Source organism: Pogona vitticeps, chromosome 4 (genome assembly GCF_051106095.1).
Source record: "Pogona vitticeps strain Pit_001003342236 chromosome 4, PviZW2.1, whole genome shotgun sequence".
Lineage (NCBI taxonomy): Eukaryota > Metazoa > Chordata > Lepidosauria > Squamata > Agamidae > Pogona > Pogona vitticeps.
In genome coordinates, this window is record NC_135786.1 from 177,261,310 (window position 1) to 177,278,812 (window position 17,503).

General features: G+C 39.6%; 1 protein-coding gene across 4 annotated transcripts in view; it reads right to left on the reverse strand.

Moving 5' to 3' along the window:
* Window positions 1-17,503, reverse strand: part of CDH7 (cadherin 7) — a 150,519-nt gene that overhangs the window by 65,003 nt on the left and 68,013 nt on the right. For all 4 annotated transcript variants that reach the window (XM_020791758.3, XM_072998766.2, XM_078391499.1 and 1 more), the window contains one exon: window positions 869-1,163. In XM_020791758.3, coding sequence (XP_020647417.3) covers window positions 869-1,163 — 295 coding nt within the window. The remainder of the gene's footprint in view (window positions 1-868; window positions 1,164-17,503) is intronic.

Below are 17,503 nucleotides of genomic sequence, written 5' to 3' on the forward strand. Positions count from 1 at the left end.
TAAAGGGATGTGGGCCTGGCAAACCCTGGGCAATGGGTCTTTCAGAGGGTTTATCAGGTGAAAGAAGGCAACAGTGTTCTGGATAGTGCCTTGTGATTTAATTGCGTTTCCATCTCAATTTCTCATTATGCTATAAGTGGTCATGCTGTATCAGATACACTGTGAAGAATTTACATATTTCCTTGACTTTAAGACTATCAGATCAGACAACCAGCAGTGGCTTTGGTTAGATGCTAAGACTTCAGAAGGTGCACATGGATGATGAGTTCTGATATCTGTCCTGGTTATGCAATTGACTCAAAATGACAGAATCTTCCAATTTTCTAAGCATCATTATTACTGAATACTTGGAGCCTTTGATGAATACTGCAGCCATTAACATACCTGGCTTTAAGCTGACCAGTTATGAATGAAGGGTCTAAACTTACAACTTCCCAATAAAACAGATCAACATAAAATAAATCAACAAATGAAAGACCAAAAAAAAAAAAAGGTCCTCTGTCAAAACATGGTTGGAAAAATATTTTTTTATGCAACAGTGTACATGGTCTTCAAAACCAAATGCTCATGAATGAGTCTCCCAAACAATTGAAATACATATTATATCTGTGACCTGTTTTAGAAAATAATTTCATATACTTGGACCACCCCATTGCTCTTGAAATATATAACTTTGGATTTTGAGTGGTATGTAGCACATTTTTGGTAGTCAGTTTTTGTTTGTTTGTTTAGTTTTGAAGCACAGCTTCCATTCAGGAGAATTTAGTCACCAATAACATAGCAGTTGGGTGTGATAAAGCCACATATGGTAGGAAGACAAAAGGATTTTAAAAGCAGTAAGAATTCACATTCAGCTGTATGTACTTACCTACAGGAGACATTTCTGGTACTCCAGCAGTGTAAGGACCATCCAGAAATTTAGGCTCATTGTCATTGATGTCCTGAATCTTAATGACAAATTCTGACTCTGGCTCCACGGGCTTACTTGTCAGTCTATCCAGCGCTTGGGCTCGGAGGGTGTAGTAGGCCTGCTCCTCCCGATCAAGCCTCTTTGTAGCATGAATATCCCCTGTGTTCTCATCAATAATGAAAATGGAACTTGCCCCTTCTCCTGACAAGATGTATTTGATGGAGCCATCTCCTTTATCAACATCAGAGTGAAGCTGGTGAAAAATTGATGAGAAATGAAATTAATTTACAGGAAAGCCAGTGATATGAATACACATTTTAAAAAATAGTAATTCACATGTCAGGCAGCACTATGTGAAATTTTTATTGTTTTTGGAGAGATAAACCAAATGTTGATTATGCACAGCATGTAGGAAATGACTGGAAGTTGTCAGCCAGATCTGGTGAGCTAGAAAACACACCCATCTCATTCCATAAAGAGTTTTATTTTCAAAAGCATTTAATGACAAGTCAAAGGAGGGACCCCATTTGCTATAGTTTTCTATGAGAACAGGGACTTATCTTAGAGACTGACAATCTAATAGCAGTTACTCCAGGATCAGAGAACTGCTCAGAAGTGCTTCAGAAATATGCAATACTGGCTATTTGTCTTACAAGGTGTTTCAAAAAAGAATTTGAGTGAACACTAAAATTCCTATTAACACATTGCCTCATATAAACCCAACTCAAAGATCACAGAAATGCTCTGCAAGGTCTCTAAAATCATAAAAGAGATGTAAGACAATGGGCTTGTGTGAATGCCAACACACACATTTCTTTAATATAGTTGCCGTTTGACAGCAAATTGGTAATTCTGTAATCGTACTGCACAAACTTAAAGAATGAGAATGGATTATGTCGTTTGAAGTTGTGTCACACACGAAATTAACAGTGTGATCTTAAGGAAACTATTTTGCTGGTACAGTGGTACCTCGACTGACAAATGTCTCCACTTGCAAACGTTTCGAGGTATGAACAGCTCCGCTCGGAAAATGTTGCTTTGACTTGCGAACGGAGCCTCGACTTGTGAACGAAAAAAAGGCAGTGGAAAAGGGCGGGAAATTCAAATTTCCCCTGCCTTTTTTTATTCCATTCAAACCGTTGGTGGGAAAGAGGTGGCTTTTTCGCCCCATGAGTTAGGAAAAGGGACCCCCAGGAGGTCTCCAATGGCAGCAGGGAAGCTCCCAAGGCTTCTCCGCTGCCTTCGGAGACCTCCTGGGGGTCCAATTATGGTGGCAGAGGACCCCCAGGAGGTCTCCGATGGCAGCGGGGAAGTCCTGGGAGACTACCTGGGGGTCCGATTGTGGCAATGGAAAAGGGCAGGAAATTTAAAAATGCTCCCCCACCGCCACTCGCCCCCGGTAGCGGAGCGCCGTGAGGCTTGACCTGGCCGGGCACTTGGACACTCGCACCCTGCCTCACCGTGATGGAGGCAGTGGAGTGCTGGGAGGCTTTGGAATAGTAAGTCCTTTTTTAAAAACTGTTCTGGGTGGGTTTTGGAGGGGGTTGGACTGGGAGGGTTATGTTTCTGTGCTGTGTTATTTTTGGATTTGTGGTTTTTGCTTGTTTTTTTACAGTCCCAGTGTGGGACTTCCTCTGTTTATTTTTGTTTTTTATTTTTGGAGTTGGTTTTTTTGAAATGCTGGAACGGATTAATCCCGTTCCCATGCATTTCAATGGGAAATGGTACTTCAACTTACAAACATTTCGACTTACGAACGCCGTTCCAATACATCGAGGTACCACTGTATCAGTTTTATGACACACAGAAAGCAATTTTTGAAAGTCCTTTAGATCATTTTGGATATAGAAACATGTCAAGGAAAATTACAGGCCTGAGCAGAATGGAGTGTATTAATGTGAACCCATAATGATCAGGTGTGTTAAAACTGAGTCAGGATGACTCAGCAGAGCTGATGCAACTCATGGATGATGCAACTCAGGGATGATGCAATGTGTGATCTGATTGTTCCTGTATATGTATATATGTGTGAATTGTACAGTCAGTTGTATCTTCTTCCTGCTTGAAGATCACTTCTACATGTTATGCTGCCAGAATGCTGTAAATACACGTTGCTGAAGGAAATGCTGCTGGACTGTGTGTGAGTTTTTTCTGGACTGCCTGGACTGCGAATCACTCTGCTAAAACTGCAATCTGCGTTAAGAAACGCTGACAGAAGGTTATGGGCCCAGCGCTGCACCCTGCGATACCTGTGTTGCGTCAAGGAAGCTGGTGAGTACCAGTGGGTACCAGAGAGGCAACAGAGATTCCAGGGAAGTGAGAGTTCTGCCGTTTGGAGCCCAGGAGGGGAAGAAAAACGGAGGACCAACAGAAAAGCAGCAAAATGCAGGTGTTTGGCAGTATGGGAGGTTTTCCTGTAACCAGACTGAATGAAAATAACTACCAGATGTGGTCAGTGAAAGCTGAGATGTTCCTGAGACGGGAGGAATTGTGGGAGATAGATGAGGAGGAACAAAAGAAAAATGAGAAAGCTCTATCTACAATAATTCTTTGCCTGGTGAAGGCAAATAATTATTGTAGAAACCGCGATTGCTAAAACCGTGATTTGCGTTAATAAACGCTGACAAAACATTAAAATATACGGCACTCCCACATTCTGTATAAACACTGCCTATGTATGTGGTAATAAGCAAAAATGTTCACTGTAGATTATATTCATGTGTTATAAATAAAACATATTTTATGCCATGGAAAACGGTCTTCAAGCACAAGCACTAAATTAAGTTAATATGGAAAACTGAGCAAGGAATCATTAGATATAGTACATTTACCCCAAGAATACTCAGAAAACATACAAGCAATTGTGTGTTTGAACTATTAATCCAAGGGCAATTTCTGTGTTTCTCTTTATTTGGCGAAAAGCCTCCCTCTTAGCAACTGTTAGGTAGGTTTACCTTACAGATGCTAAACAGAATTCAACTGGGCTAGTTGGAAAATATTGTATATGTTGTCACCTCTTTCAACCATCTAAGTCTGTAATGTTGATACCTGAACCTATTCTCTCCTGACATATTCTATCTTAGCTATCTTCCTTCCATTTCTTCTCAGCTAAGCTAGGGACATGTTCATTTGAACTGTTTTTAGTACTGATTTTATTTAGCTTTTTAAATTAATATACTTTAACAATATTTGTATACTTACTTTTTTAGGTTTTAAATAAATTGTCTTTTTAATGACGTAAGCCACCTTACTTCCTATTAAGGAGGAAGGCAGGATAAAAATATATTTTAAAAATTGGAAAAGTGAAGACAAAACTCTTACTTTCTCCACTCAAATGTTCAACTACCAGACTTCTCTACTGCACACATTTCCCTGGCCTCATCCTCATATGGTATTTTCCCCTGTGTACAACACTTAATAACCCCTGCACTGAGGAGCAGGCAGGACTCTGACACAAAGGAAGAGAAACCAACTAGACCAAGAAAGCTAGAGGCACAAAGCTTGAAGGTACTGAAGCGACCCACAGACCACAGCCTTTTACATGAAAATATCCTGAGTGCCTACTCCCTGAATTAAAAAAAATGAACTTCTTGAATCAGACTTTTTTTGCTTCACATTACTAGTGTCTGCTCATCAGCACAGGCAATGTATGTGGCAGTACATTGTAAAAGCAACAGAGTGTTAGGCTTAGAGCAGATGATTGTCTTTTAAAGATTCTCTGCTCTTTAACAACAGTATGCCATCTGGGAAAAATGGCCCTGAGAGAGCTAAAGGGCCTCTGCTGAATTTTGAACTGTGTTGAACCAAGCCATCTGCTTGGAACAATCCACAGTTCTGCAACTCCAGCTTGACCCTACTGGATGTCAATCTAAATAAATATCATCAGTCATTTTTCATATCTTATGGTGTTCTTAGAGTCAGGGCATATCCAAGTACACCCAACCTTGCCAACATCCCTGAAAAGACTGTCCAACTACTCTTCTCATGTTTTGATTATTAATTCTGTATGCTTTTACACCAAGGGCAGTTTATGGAACTTGACAATGGGGCATTTCACCCCAGATTTTCAGGGGATACGCATTGCACTGGTCACAAGCTGCTATTTTATTGCACTCTTGGGATGCTCTGTTTTCTACCTCTGTGCGCCACTTATTCTCAGTGGGAAGTGTTTATATCGAGAGTTCCATAAAAAGAGTTCTTGGTTCCATAAAAATTCAGCTCATATTTAATCTATCCCTTCTTACCTCTTTCCCCTCCCCCTTTGGAATTGATCACCACTGAAATATATTCCCCATCTCACTCAATCACTTATTTCCCTCATCCCTGCTCAGACCACTTCCTCAGCAAAAAATTGCCCAGCTAATCTGGATTTACCACATGTACCAATTCAAAGTGATGTACATCGCTGACTTAATTCTCTTATGCTTCACTGCCTGTATTCACTAGTCAGTTCTTGACTTCAGCCATAAAAACTGCTAAGAGTGAGAAAGACTCAAAAGCCCATGAAGTTTGAGACAGGACTGTTCACTACTCACACAGATGAGTGTTACGGACGGCAGATGTCAATGTTCCAATAGCAAAGCACAGACCTGGTGCAAAAGGCACTGCCCGTAGAACAAAAACATTGGATGAGTTAAGTGAATCATTATGGATCTCTTTACCAATACTAATGTGCTGATGATTCAGCTTCTAATATTGATCTGTAAATCCTCCAGACAGCAATAAAACCCATATTTTCTGCTCTGCATCTGACACAAGGCTAGCTGCATGCTTGGCAGGGATCTCTGTAAGCTTTTTCTTCATATGGCAACAGGCTGTTCAATGTGCAGTTTCTTTTTTGTTGTCACTACAAAAGCACAAGAGGCACTGGCAAAACATTGGTCTAATCCATATGCTTTCCATCTAATTTTTCCACAATGTTTCTAAACAACGAAGCTACACGGACATTGGTGAAGATAATTTTAAAAATTGGCTAGAGCCATCCAGTTGCCAGTTCAGGGACATAGTCATCTGGCATTGAATGAAGCTTGGCCAAGGCAGCTATAACCACACTACAGAGTCCAAAATGGGACATCTGAACTATCCAATGGTGTCAGCCCCTGACACCAGACCTAAGTTAGTACAGAGTTGATAGGGGAAAAAAAGTTGAAACATAGTGGAAATAATTATAGTTAATAAAGATAAACCAAAAATGGTATTCCTTTGCAGCTGGCAGAAGTTGAAAGTCTATCTGCCTATCTGCCATCAATGGGTTATTTACCCAAGTAGTCTTGTCCTTTTTGGTGTAAACTAAAAGTGCACACCCAGTAAAATATATTGTACGCATTGATATTTCTTTCTGAGGATGAACATAGGTTGGAGTATACTCTGTGAACAAGATAACCCATTGTTGAAATATCACCTAAGTGATTGATCCTCAGGCTATTCTAAGGGAAACTGCATTTCCATGAACTTCCTCCCATATAATACGGCAAGAAAAACTGACTACCTCATAGGCTTGTGAGGACTCATTAACTCTGTATCTATAGTGATTCCAATTCATATTAATCAGGCATGAAACATGCAAATTTTTAAACTATATTAGCCTCCCACCTCTTCTCCAATGAATTTAAACTGCTGTGCACAGTATCACTCAAAGTGATTCTCACAACTGTGTGAGTCAGATTACAGATCATCATGTATACTGAAACCGACTGCATGAAGAAGCTCTAAACATGAACACAATTTGAAATAAGGTGCACCAACTTTTCCCTGGTTCAGAATAAGCTAATGTTACATCTGGTTCAGGAAAGGCAGGACTCTGTATTTTTCTTCTTCTCCTCCTTCTTCACTCTCCTCTTACAGCAACAAAGTTCAGACACAATGGTTCAATTGTACAGGATTATAGTGGGTGATAGTCTCCCAGCTGCTGTCAAATACTCCAGCCATGGCTGCACCTTCTGGGCCTCAAATGCCTCCTAATCAACCATATTGGCCCAACAGCTCTCCTCTCTTGCCTCACTGCCCTTCTTAAATCCCATCTCTGCCATGTCCACACTGTGGCTTACAGGGTGTCATCTGCATTGCCTTTGTTAACGTCCCTGTCCACAGGTGAACTGTGGATCAGGAATCTTGCCCTGACTCTTGGGGAGGTAGAGAGCTCACTCTGGCCAGCAGGGAGTTCATTGCTAGTCCCACTTAGTATCTTTCCACAAATGTCTTAACCTCCAACGTTTATGCATATTTGACCAAATCATAAATATGCAAATAGAAAACAGTTCTGTCCCTAACCACGCTTTAGCAAAAGATGATCTCTTTTTCTCTCTCCCCCTCTCCTTTCCCACACAATCAAACACATTAAAATGAAAACACATGCAACATTTAACATGTGTTCACCTCCTTTTTTGGTTTAACTTTTTGTGAAGGGAAATTCATATATTACATTAAAATGAACCCTTCTTACACTATATCACCATAATTATAGTAATGTCTGTCATTTTCTCTCTTACCAGTTTAACATTTCCAGGCAATAATTATCACAAATCTTCAGAGATCTCTATATCTATATTGCTATTTAAGTATGAACATAATTCAATCCTTTGAAAATCTTGGTTTACTAATGTTTCTTTGTTCGTAATTCAAAATGTGTATGTAGTTTTGCGATATTGCCTTGCAGTATTATGCCCAAGTTGCCAGCAGGAAAAAAGATAACAAATTTTATTCAGCAAGGACCAGCCTGAATATTGACAACACCTATGTCAGAAGCCAAGATGGTCTACATGACATGTGTTCTTTTGTGTTTCCTAACCATACACAAAAAAACATAAAGGAAAGGAAAATATCAGAACCTTACTCCTTGTTTTCACCAGTTAACAATTTCTTATTCAAACACAAAGTTATTGTTAAAAATATTTTTAACTCACTTTCTCCTAAAAAAGGACTTAAGGCAGTTTACAACATAAAAACAAAATATTAAACGTTAAATCAGTCAATTATTCAAATAGTAAAAAGAATTAAATAAACTTTATATTAAATGTAGATATTTTTAAATGTAGACAAAACTTTTATTGACATAAAGAGAATAAAACATAACCAAACTGGTTCATTAGGTGCCCCACATATTATATTATATTATATTATATTATATTATATTATATTATATTATATTATATTATATTATATTATATTATATTATATTATATTATATTATAGTTAAAATTTTAGGTAAAACTTTATGAGGAATCCCATTTATTACCTCTTAGGAAAAGCCTGCCTGAAGAGAAAAGTCTTTGCCTGCATGTGGAAAAACGTCAATGATGGGGCCTCCCTTTTGTGGGAGGGAGTTCCAGAGCAGGGGAGCAGCAACGGAGAAGGCTCTCTCCTCACCATGCAAACATCTGGGGAATGCTAGGACACAGAGAAAAATCTCCCCTGATGGTCTTAATACCTGGGGAGGCTCATAAAGGGAGATAGTTTTTTTGTTTGGTTTTGTTTTAGATAGCTTGAACTCCAGCTGTTTAGAATTTTTTAATTTAAAACCAGCACATTGAATTGAGCCTGGAAACAGACTGGCAGCAAGTGGAGCTGCTGTAACAGGGGAGTTGTGTGATCCCTGTAACCAGCACCAATCTGGCTGCAGCATTTTGGTCTAGCTGAAATTTCCAAGCATTCTACAAAGGCAGACTCACACAGAGTGTATTACAGTAATCCAACCAGAATGGAATTAAGGCATGCATCACTGTGGCCAAGTCAGACCTCATCAGGAATGAGTGCGGACAGCACATTAGTTTTAACTGTGCAAATGCACTCCCGGCCACTCCCTAAACTGGGACATCCAGGCTCAGAGATTCATCCAGCAGCAAACTCAAGTTGTGCAACTGTGTTTTTAGAGGGTGTGTAACCCCATTCAGCACAAGCTGCATCTCTATTTCTTGAGCTTCCTTTCGACTGTAAGATTCAGTTCATTCATCCTCATCCAGTCCATTACTGATGCCAGACACTGATCTAGAGCTGAAACATCATCTTCAGATTTAGATGGCAAGGATAGAAAGTAATTAATGTCCATGCCTGCTTTTCAACAAGTTCTCCAGATCCTTATCACTTGGGGCACAGAAAAATCTGAGTGCTTAAAATAAATCCTCTGTGAACATTGCTATTCTCTTTCTTTCTCCCTGTAGCTTCCTTTCCTCTTCCTCTTTGCCCACCCTCTCTGACTTGAAAGATGGGCTGACTTCCTAAAAGAAGCTACAGGACTGAACCTACAAGAGCTGAGCAGAGCTGTTGAGGACAGGACATTGTGGGGACTACTCATTGGTAGGATTACCATAAGTCAGAGATGGCACATAGCAACAACATTGTTGAGTGACACTGCAGTCCTAAGCCTGCATCTTGCCCAGATGTAACCCTCATTCACCTTAAGGAGACTTAAACACTGAGTTTCTTCAAGTACTAGCAACATGTTTGGGCAACTGCTACATAATACTTCAATAAGTAACTGCATCCAGGGTTTATGAAAAATAATTCTTTATCAAGTATTTATAATTGCAGGATAAATCAACTTCAAATAAGTAAATAACTTAGGGAACAGTATTTTTTTTCTTCAGGAAGCAAAAGTCTGCATTTTAAATTTGTCCACAGAACTGGCTAAGTGTCGGGGAGGGGGGGGAAGCAAAATGATTGTTGATTGAGGAAGAAACTTTTATTTAAAAATAAACCAAAACAAAATAAAACAAAATTAGCACTTTAAAAGTACTTTCTAAATTTCTCAAAGTTTAGCATAGAGCAAGCCCAACCCAATCTTACATACTTTAACATGATGAGGGACTTTGAAGGTGTCAGTGAAGCTGAGAGTAATGCCATCCATCAGGAGGTCAAGATCCATAGCAGGGTCACCCAAGGTGGAACAGTCATGGCTGAGAGCCTGGTCACACAGTTAAAAAACCCTGGGATTCGACCTGTGTTAAAAAGTGTGCTGAGTTTAACATTCGCACAATGAATTTCAAAGTGTGTATTTATTTTCCTCTGTCTTGATTTATTTTCTTAGAGGCCTGTTTATTTTTAGCACACTGTTTTCTTAATTGACTTAAGCCCCCTGTAAACTTTACAGGGAATTTCAAAAGGGAACCTCTCCATGTGTACCCTATTTAAGAACACAAGCTGAAAGTATGTAGCCTCCGAAATTGGTACATTAACAGAAGAAGATACACATTTCAATTCCTAAGTAGGAATGCAGGAAATGACTTTTAAAACTATGTGACTTGAGTTGGCTACAATTAAAATGATACATATGGTGGGCTTTTTGAGAAATACAAACAGACCCTGAGACATCAGACTTAAGATGCATCCACCCTCTTCAAGGGTAAAGGCCTGGACTGCCAGAAAAAATGAACAAAAGTAAGCCACAGGCTTGCGTTTACAAGAACTGAGCAGGTCTGTTGAGGACATGACTTTTAGGAGACTGCTCATTCGTTGGGTTGTCGTACGTCAGAGGAAATTTGATGGCACATAACAAAAACAAATCCCCTACTGTCTACTGACAGCCACTCTGTCAAATACGTTTCTTATTCAAGAATCAGATGAAAAATTATGCTTTGTTCAGACTGTTCCTCCTATCAGCAATGACTTACAGAATGCAGCATTGACAGGTTATATAATATCAGAGGTGCACTGTTGGGCACCCTTAATGCATCCGAAGGACCAGGAATATTTGGAGAATGAATAAAAAGCAAAAAAGCAACTGAATTTAAAATGCCCATGTTAACCAATGAGACTGCTGTTTTAATGTGTACTGGCTCAGCTATAGAAACTGTAATTTAAAGAAAGTCCATCTGCTTTCTGCACACTGTTATACTGATTAAACTTTGTAAATCATTTCTACTAAGCGAACTTAAAAGGTGATTACAAACTTCTTTGATATCGTGGAAGCTAAATCATTTAACACATTGCCTTTATACTCTCCTTGTTTTTTTTTAAAAAAATAAACATTGTTTTAAAAAAGAACAATATTCTGCACTCAAAAATCCTGATTCATTTTGGGGGAAAAAATAACAACTCTTAATTACCATATGTTGGCTTCTTACAGCATTTATGATATTCCCAGTACTGTGAACACTCTGAAGACTTATTGAGAAGAGTGTTTTGAGTATTTCACTGCCAGCATGAGGAAAATGAAAGAAAGTGACAAGGGAACAATATATAACCAAAATATGTTACGAAGATTCAAATACACATTTTCTTTGCAACATTCACATTAGTCATACTTTAGTTTTCTGTAAAACGATACAAAGGAACTAGAAGGATTCTAAATACAGATATCTGCTACAGAAGAATGCAGCTCACGTCATGCAGTCTACGGAGACAGTACAACCACAGAATAATGAAGGTGTCAGTTTAAGAAGGAGCATTTCCTTTTGTCCCACATCCCTTCTTAAACTGAGAAGGGACATGGACTGCATGACCTGAGCTGGTTTCTTCTGGAGCAGAAACCTGTAGCAGAAATCTATATTTAGACTCTTTCTCAAATGCTCTTCAGTGTTCCCAGTATTGAGAATGTCACAAATGCTGGAACAAGCCAACCTATGGTAATTAGGAGTTGTGGTTTCTAAATGAATCAAGGTTTTTGAGTGCAGAATATTGTTCTTTTCAAAAGCAATGTTCCTTAAGATCAGAATAATGAACAGCATGCGGCTCACATGTAAACTTTTAAATGATATTGTATTTTGTGCCATCAAGTTACCTCTGACTTATTGATAAACCATGAATGAGTGATCTACAAAATATCCTTTCCCACAACCCTGCTCAGCTCTTGCAAACTCAAGCCTGTGGGTTCCTTTAGGGAATTAATCTATCTTGTACTATTTGTTTTCCTCTTTTATTGCTGCCTTCAACTTTTCTCAGCATTATTGTCTTTTTCAGAGTATCCTGCCTTGAACCAAAGTATTTCAATTTCTTCATTATCTACAGTATCTATCTATCTATCTATCTATCTATCTATCTATCTATCTATCTATCTATCTATCTATCTATCCATCCATCCATCCATCCATCCATCCATCCATCCCCCCCCCCCCCCTTTTAGACAAAGTCTACTCCGGGTGGGTTCCATTAAACATTGTAAACTAAAACAGTTAAAAACAATTCAAAACAATAGTGATTAGTAATGCTTAGTAATGCTCAACCTCTAAGTTATATAGTTCCTCTGTAGCCATATCTTTTTGAGTGCCAGGCAGTTCCACAAGCCTGTAGCTTCAGGTTGGCTGGACCACTGAAGACTGCAACATTTTGTCCCTTCCAGCTGGACAGTTCAATGAGTTGGAACACATGGGAAACTGAACTGAATGAGTGATAGGTTGGGAATTTGATTCCCCAGTGTATCACACAGGAGGAAAACTAGCCTTATGGCCTTGGGCAAGCTACAGATTTACAAAGCAACCCTAGGAAGGAATGAATAAACACTTTTTCTGAGTACTTAGAAAACACTGGGAATGGTAGCCATAACCTCCTAATATTCATAATTGATAGCCTCCATCAGTGATAGAATGAATATATCTTCCTCAGTGTTGAAAAATATCTGTGTGTTGTAGCACAAACTTTTCTCAAATATCTTATCTTGCAATTTAACTTGCTTTGATTTATGACGTCACCAGGTGATTAAATACAAGCTTATCTTTAAAGTCAAACAGCTTAGCATATAACTCTGTGCCTAAAACAAATAGAAAATAGCAATTTCTATTTTAAAAAATCTATGCGAAAGTCTAAGCCCTGATTGCAACCCTGACGGCGTGGTCTCACACAGTTATTAAGTTGGAAGGTATACTGAATTACTCGCTCACCCCTCTGCCATTACAAGAAATACACATCAAAATGATCATGACATATGACTATCCAGCTTGATTGATACATCCAATCAAAATGTCTACCACTTTTCAAAGTAGTCAGTGCCATTGTCAAACAACTTACTGAAAGGAAGCTCCTCCTAATATTCATTTGGAATCTCCTTTTTTATAATGTGAATTCATTGTTTCTGCTCAGTGGAGCCAGAGGAAACAAGTGCATTCCATCTTCTACATGACAGCCCTTTGTGATGGCCCAGGTAGTTATAAATGGTTATCCTGTCACCTCTCCTTCTTTTCTTCTTTAAGTAATCATTCCCATCTCCCAGATCATTCCTCATAGGACTTGGTTTCCAGACTCTTCATCATGTTGCCACCCAATTCTGGACATATTCCAACTTGTCAATATCTTTCTTAAACAGTGTGATCCTATTCTCTTGATCTGGATGCTATACTTCTATCAATGCATGCTTTTTTGTATGCCCAGCATGCTTTTTTTTTTTTTTGGTGCATCGCCACACTGTTGACTCATGTTTAGCTTATAGCCTACTAAGCCCTCTCAGATCATTTCCATGTGCATCTTTGCAAAGCCATGTGTCACTCAATTTATATTTCTGCATCTATTTTATTTCAGCTTAAATGCAGAAAAATTCATTTTCCCTGCTGAAACTGATTGTCTTCTCCAGGTCTGTAACTTGTTATGTCACTTTGAAGCCTCACCGGCTTCTGAATCTATCCTTCCCAGGTTAGTGTTGCATGCAAGTATGAAGAGCAGTGCTTGTACTCCTTCAACCGGGTAATTTACTAAGATGTTGAACAGCATCTTGCCCAAGACATAGCCCTGTGATACAGGAACCTGATTTGGTAGTTAGAAAATACCTTACTTCCAATTCAGTGTCTCTCCTGTACAATTTGGATGCAAAATTCAAGCTGAGATGCCAAGATTCCTGTCACCTATTGAGTAATGCTGAATATGAATAAAACAATTGTGATTTGTTTTCTCTTTTTATCAGAATTGAATGCATTTGTAGATATGCTGGACTCAGAGCAATAAACTGCACTGCCAAATTGCTGTCAAACAAGTGCACAGTCTTACACTACATGGTTTTAAAAAGTAAATGATTTTATTAAAGGGAACCCTTTATATTTGGAACATGCTCATCTCTATAGGTTCCTTATTCCCATTTTCCTGAAAATTGTGGACAGTGCATCTATTTCTTACTGTGACCCTCAGTAAGAAGTTTCAGAAGCAAATTAAATTCAAAAGGATAGGTACATTTTTCATAGAAGAGAAATCCTAAATGTTTCTGTAGATTTCACTGCCCACTCCCCATCCCAGTTTTTACAACACATTTTATGAAAATATTGCACGTTATAAAAGAGCACCTAAGGAAGTTGCAAAGTTGAAAAAAGACTGGATGTGTGAAGCTAGGGGTTTGTGATGCCTAAAAAAATAGATTAAGGTTTTTTTAAATAGAAAGTGAATTGTGGTAGTGCTGGAATTGCCATACGCACTTCAGCTCTCATGAGAAGCATGCATCCTTGCCCCACCTCCCCTGGTGACATCCCAGTTAATTGATACAGTTTGTCTGTGGCTCTCCAGTAACACTGTTCTTACAACAGGAGAATTAACAAGTCATACTCTGGTTTTGTCTGAAGCAGTATTCACAAAGGCAACGTATGTTTGAAGGTTATTTTAAAACTTTGTTAATGTAGACTGATGTGTATTTCTTGATTGTGCAGCTAGGAATATGGAGAGAGTCCTCTTATTACATAAACGAGCCACATAAATTTTGATATGTTACAGAGACATGTTTCAAGGCTTTCTTTAATACTGTAATCTTGTTTTTAAAAGGAAAAATGATGAAATTTTCTTAATTATCATGGCCATAGTTCTTATATAGGTGCTTTTGCTTAAATTCACATTTTTGCTGCCAACGTTTAATGTCCATGTCATCTATATGGACATTTCTCACCTTTGATGCAAAGTTCTATCTACATTTTCACAACACCATGAAGAGAAAGTTAAATTCTACTTTTTTTTTCCTTAGAGTGCTGGAAGGGCAAGTGGGAAGAATCAACTGGCATAAGAAAGCTGGGAAATCAAATGCATTACTGAACTAGAGAGAATATGTGCAACAAGGACCGAGGTCCGGGTGTTCTGCCATTGTGTAGAAAGTGGAGACCCACACAAAAATGCTGCTTTCTTTGCCTTCATTTCCACACACATAAAACAATTTCTGTAACATGCAACACAGCTTATAAACCTAGCCTCTTCATCCCATTGATGAAAAGGAGACAAGAACTTTGCACTTCAATAGTTTATTCCACTACTAGCAGACAAGAACAATTAAAGCATCCACCGACTGATGGTAGGAAGAAAGAACACAGAAAGGTGCACTCTGAGAATTTTGAGTTACAGGAGCATACGCCAGCAGTTTGAGTCACAATGACACAGTTTGATTGTTTTAGCTGAAAATGCATTCCCTGAGTATTTAAGCCAGGAGGGGATACTTTGAGCTACACAGGCCTACATCAGCTCTTTGCATCTGGAAGGCATTCAATAGTAGATGCAAGCAACCACAAAGGCATACTTGGATGATTTGGGATGACAGAAGCCACAAAGGCTTTCTACACTGATGGGCTGACTCTGACAGGAGCAACAAAAGGTGTGTACTTTGGGGGTTTACTATTTGTGTTTTGAGCAGTAGCAATGTAAAATAAGATAACAACAGAAGCCCACTGGAGGCTTCAAACTTTAACGAGCTCATTCTGAAGTAGTGATGGAAAGGGGTGGTAGGGAACAAGCTTAGGAAGAATTACAATAATGCCACTTAGTTGACAAAAGGTGAGCTAACAGCTAAGAGTAGACTGACTGGATGAGAATAGTAGGATTTGTAATTGAAGGAGTTACCAATCCAAGATGGAGGGTGGGGATTAGGAGAAATAGTAGGCAGGACTGCTGCACAGGAGCCATTCTAGGCTTTGTTTTCAACCCAGAAATGAGGCTGCTGCCTTGCCAGTACCCAATGTCATCAGAAATGGAACACTTTGACTGAAGGTACTACCATCCCAGCAGTACCTCAGTTCTGAAGTGGTTACCTTGAAGAAGTCTCAGCCCTCACAAACTCCACCACCTAAGAAGTGGAGATGAGTAGGCACTAGGCATAATCATGAATGCTAATGAAACATACATCACACAGGGACCCAAATTAGGCAAATAGTTAACTTTCTAACTACCAGAGTAGGGAATGACGGGATGGATGCAGCGCCTAAATTATACGGTACCTAATATACTGTAGTGCACATACCCTAGAAGAACTCAGTTCAAATAAAAGTGGTGCCTCGCATAACGAGTGCACCGTTTAACGACGAATTCGCATAGCGATCTGTTTTTTGGGATCGCTAATGCGATCGCACACCGATGCTTTCTATGGCTGAAAATTGCTTTGCGACGATCGGTAAGCATTTCACTTACCGATGTCACATTCCCGGGAGTTACGACAAGCCAGAGTCCGATAATCAGTCCAAGGTCAGCAATACCAAAAGTTTAAAGCTAGAGTTCCAAACAAACTTACAGAGTGCAGAGCGAAAGGCAAAGTCCAGGTCCAGATACACGGTCAGAGTCCAGGGTACAAAGCACGTAGTCCAAAGCCAAAGGTCCGAAGTCCAATACAACGCAGATCCAGGGTCAAGGTCCAGGGTACAGGAGCAGGAGACGTGGATGCCAAACAGGTTTTCGACACCTTGCTTCCACGAAGTTTCCTGCTTTGCTGAAGCTCATTTTATCCTAAAACAGCTCCCTGAGCTGTTGGAACGCTCTCCATTCTGCTAATACTCAGGGCTAGGTGAGCGCAGGTCCCTGTGGAAAGCTTTAGAGCGATCCTCTGCTCTTCTTTCCCTGAGTCTTTTCCGAAGCCTGCCCCGAAGCCTGTCTGCTGTGGAGGGAGAATCTGGAGGCTGCCCAGCTGTTTCTAATTTCTCCAGATTCTCCTCAGCCACAGTTAACCCTTCTGGGTTCAGATCTTCGGGTGCACTCATGACACCGATTTTTGCATAGTGATTTTTTAAAAACAGCTGATCGGCGGTTGCAAAATGGCCACCGGATGCCCAAAATGGCCACGCGCAGCGTTTTCGCTTACTGAGGGTGCGAAAATGGCGGCCAGATGGGGAAACATAGCAGAACAGTGAGTTTTGGGCCCCACTGGGTTTTTCCGTTCTGTATAGCGATGTTTCCCTATAGCGACGGTTAATTCAGAACGGATTAACCTCGCTATGCGGGGCACCACTGTAATTAACTTTTCCTCACTAATGCAAGGAAAAATGAACTCTCTGCCTAAACTTTGTCTCTCACACACAAATGAGTAGCAGAGATAGTGACCAACAAGACAATAACAAAAATAAGGTGCAGAAAAAAAATTGAAAATGTTCAAGGTGATGGAAATGAGTAGAGGGGAATGGAACAGATTTTGAAAAAGAACCTGAAATCATTACCTCACTCCAGTCCACAATCCAAGTTATTCAAATATTTCCTGCTTTCTGTGAAACAAATGCAGAACTGGGAGGACAGAGGGAGGAATTGTGCATTTAATGCAATTCATAGCCCTCTCCCAAAATAGAGTGATACCACAGTGAAGGTAAAACCCTGAATTATTGAACCCAGCTCTCTCACTCTCACTCTCTTCACTGCCAAACATTTTCACAGAAACAAGAACAGCACATGGAGGTAACATTTTGAAAGTTTGCCTTTCTACTAAAGCTTCATTTAGGTTCCAGATTCTCT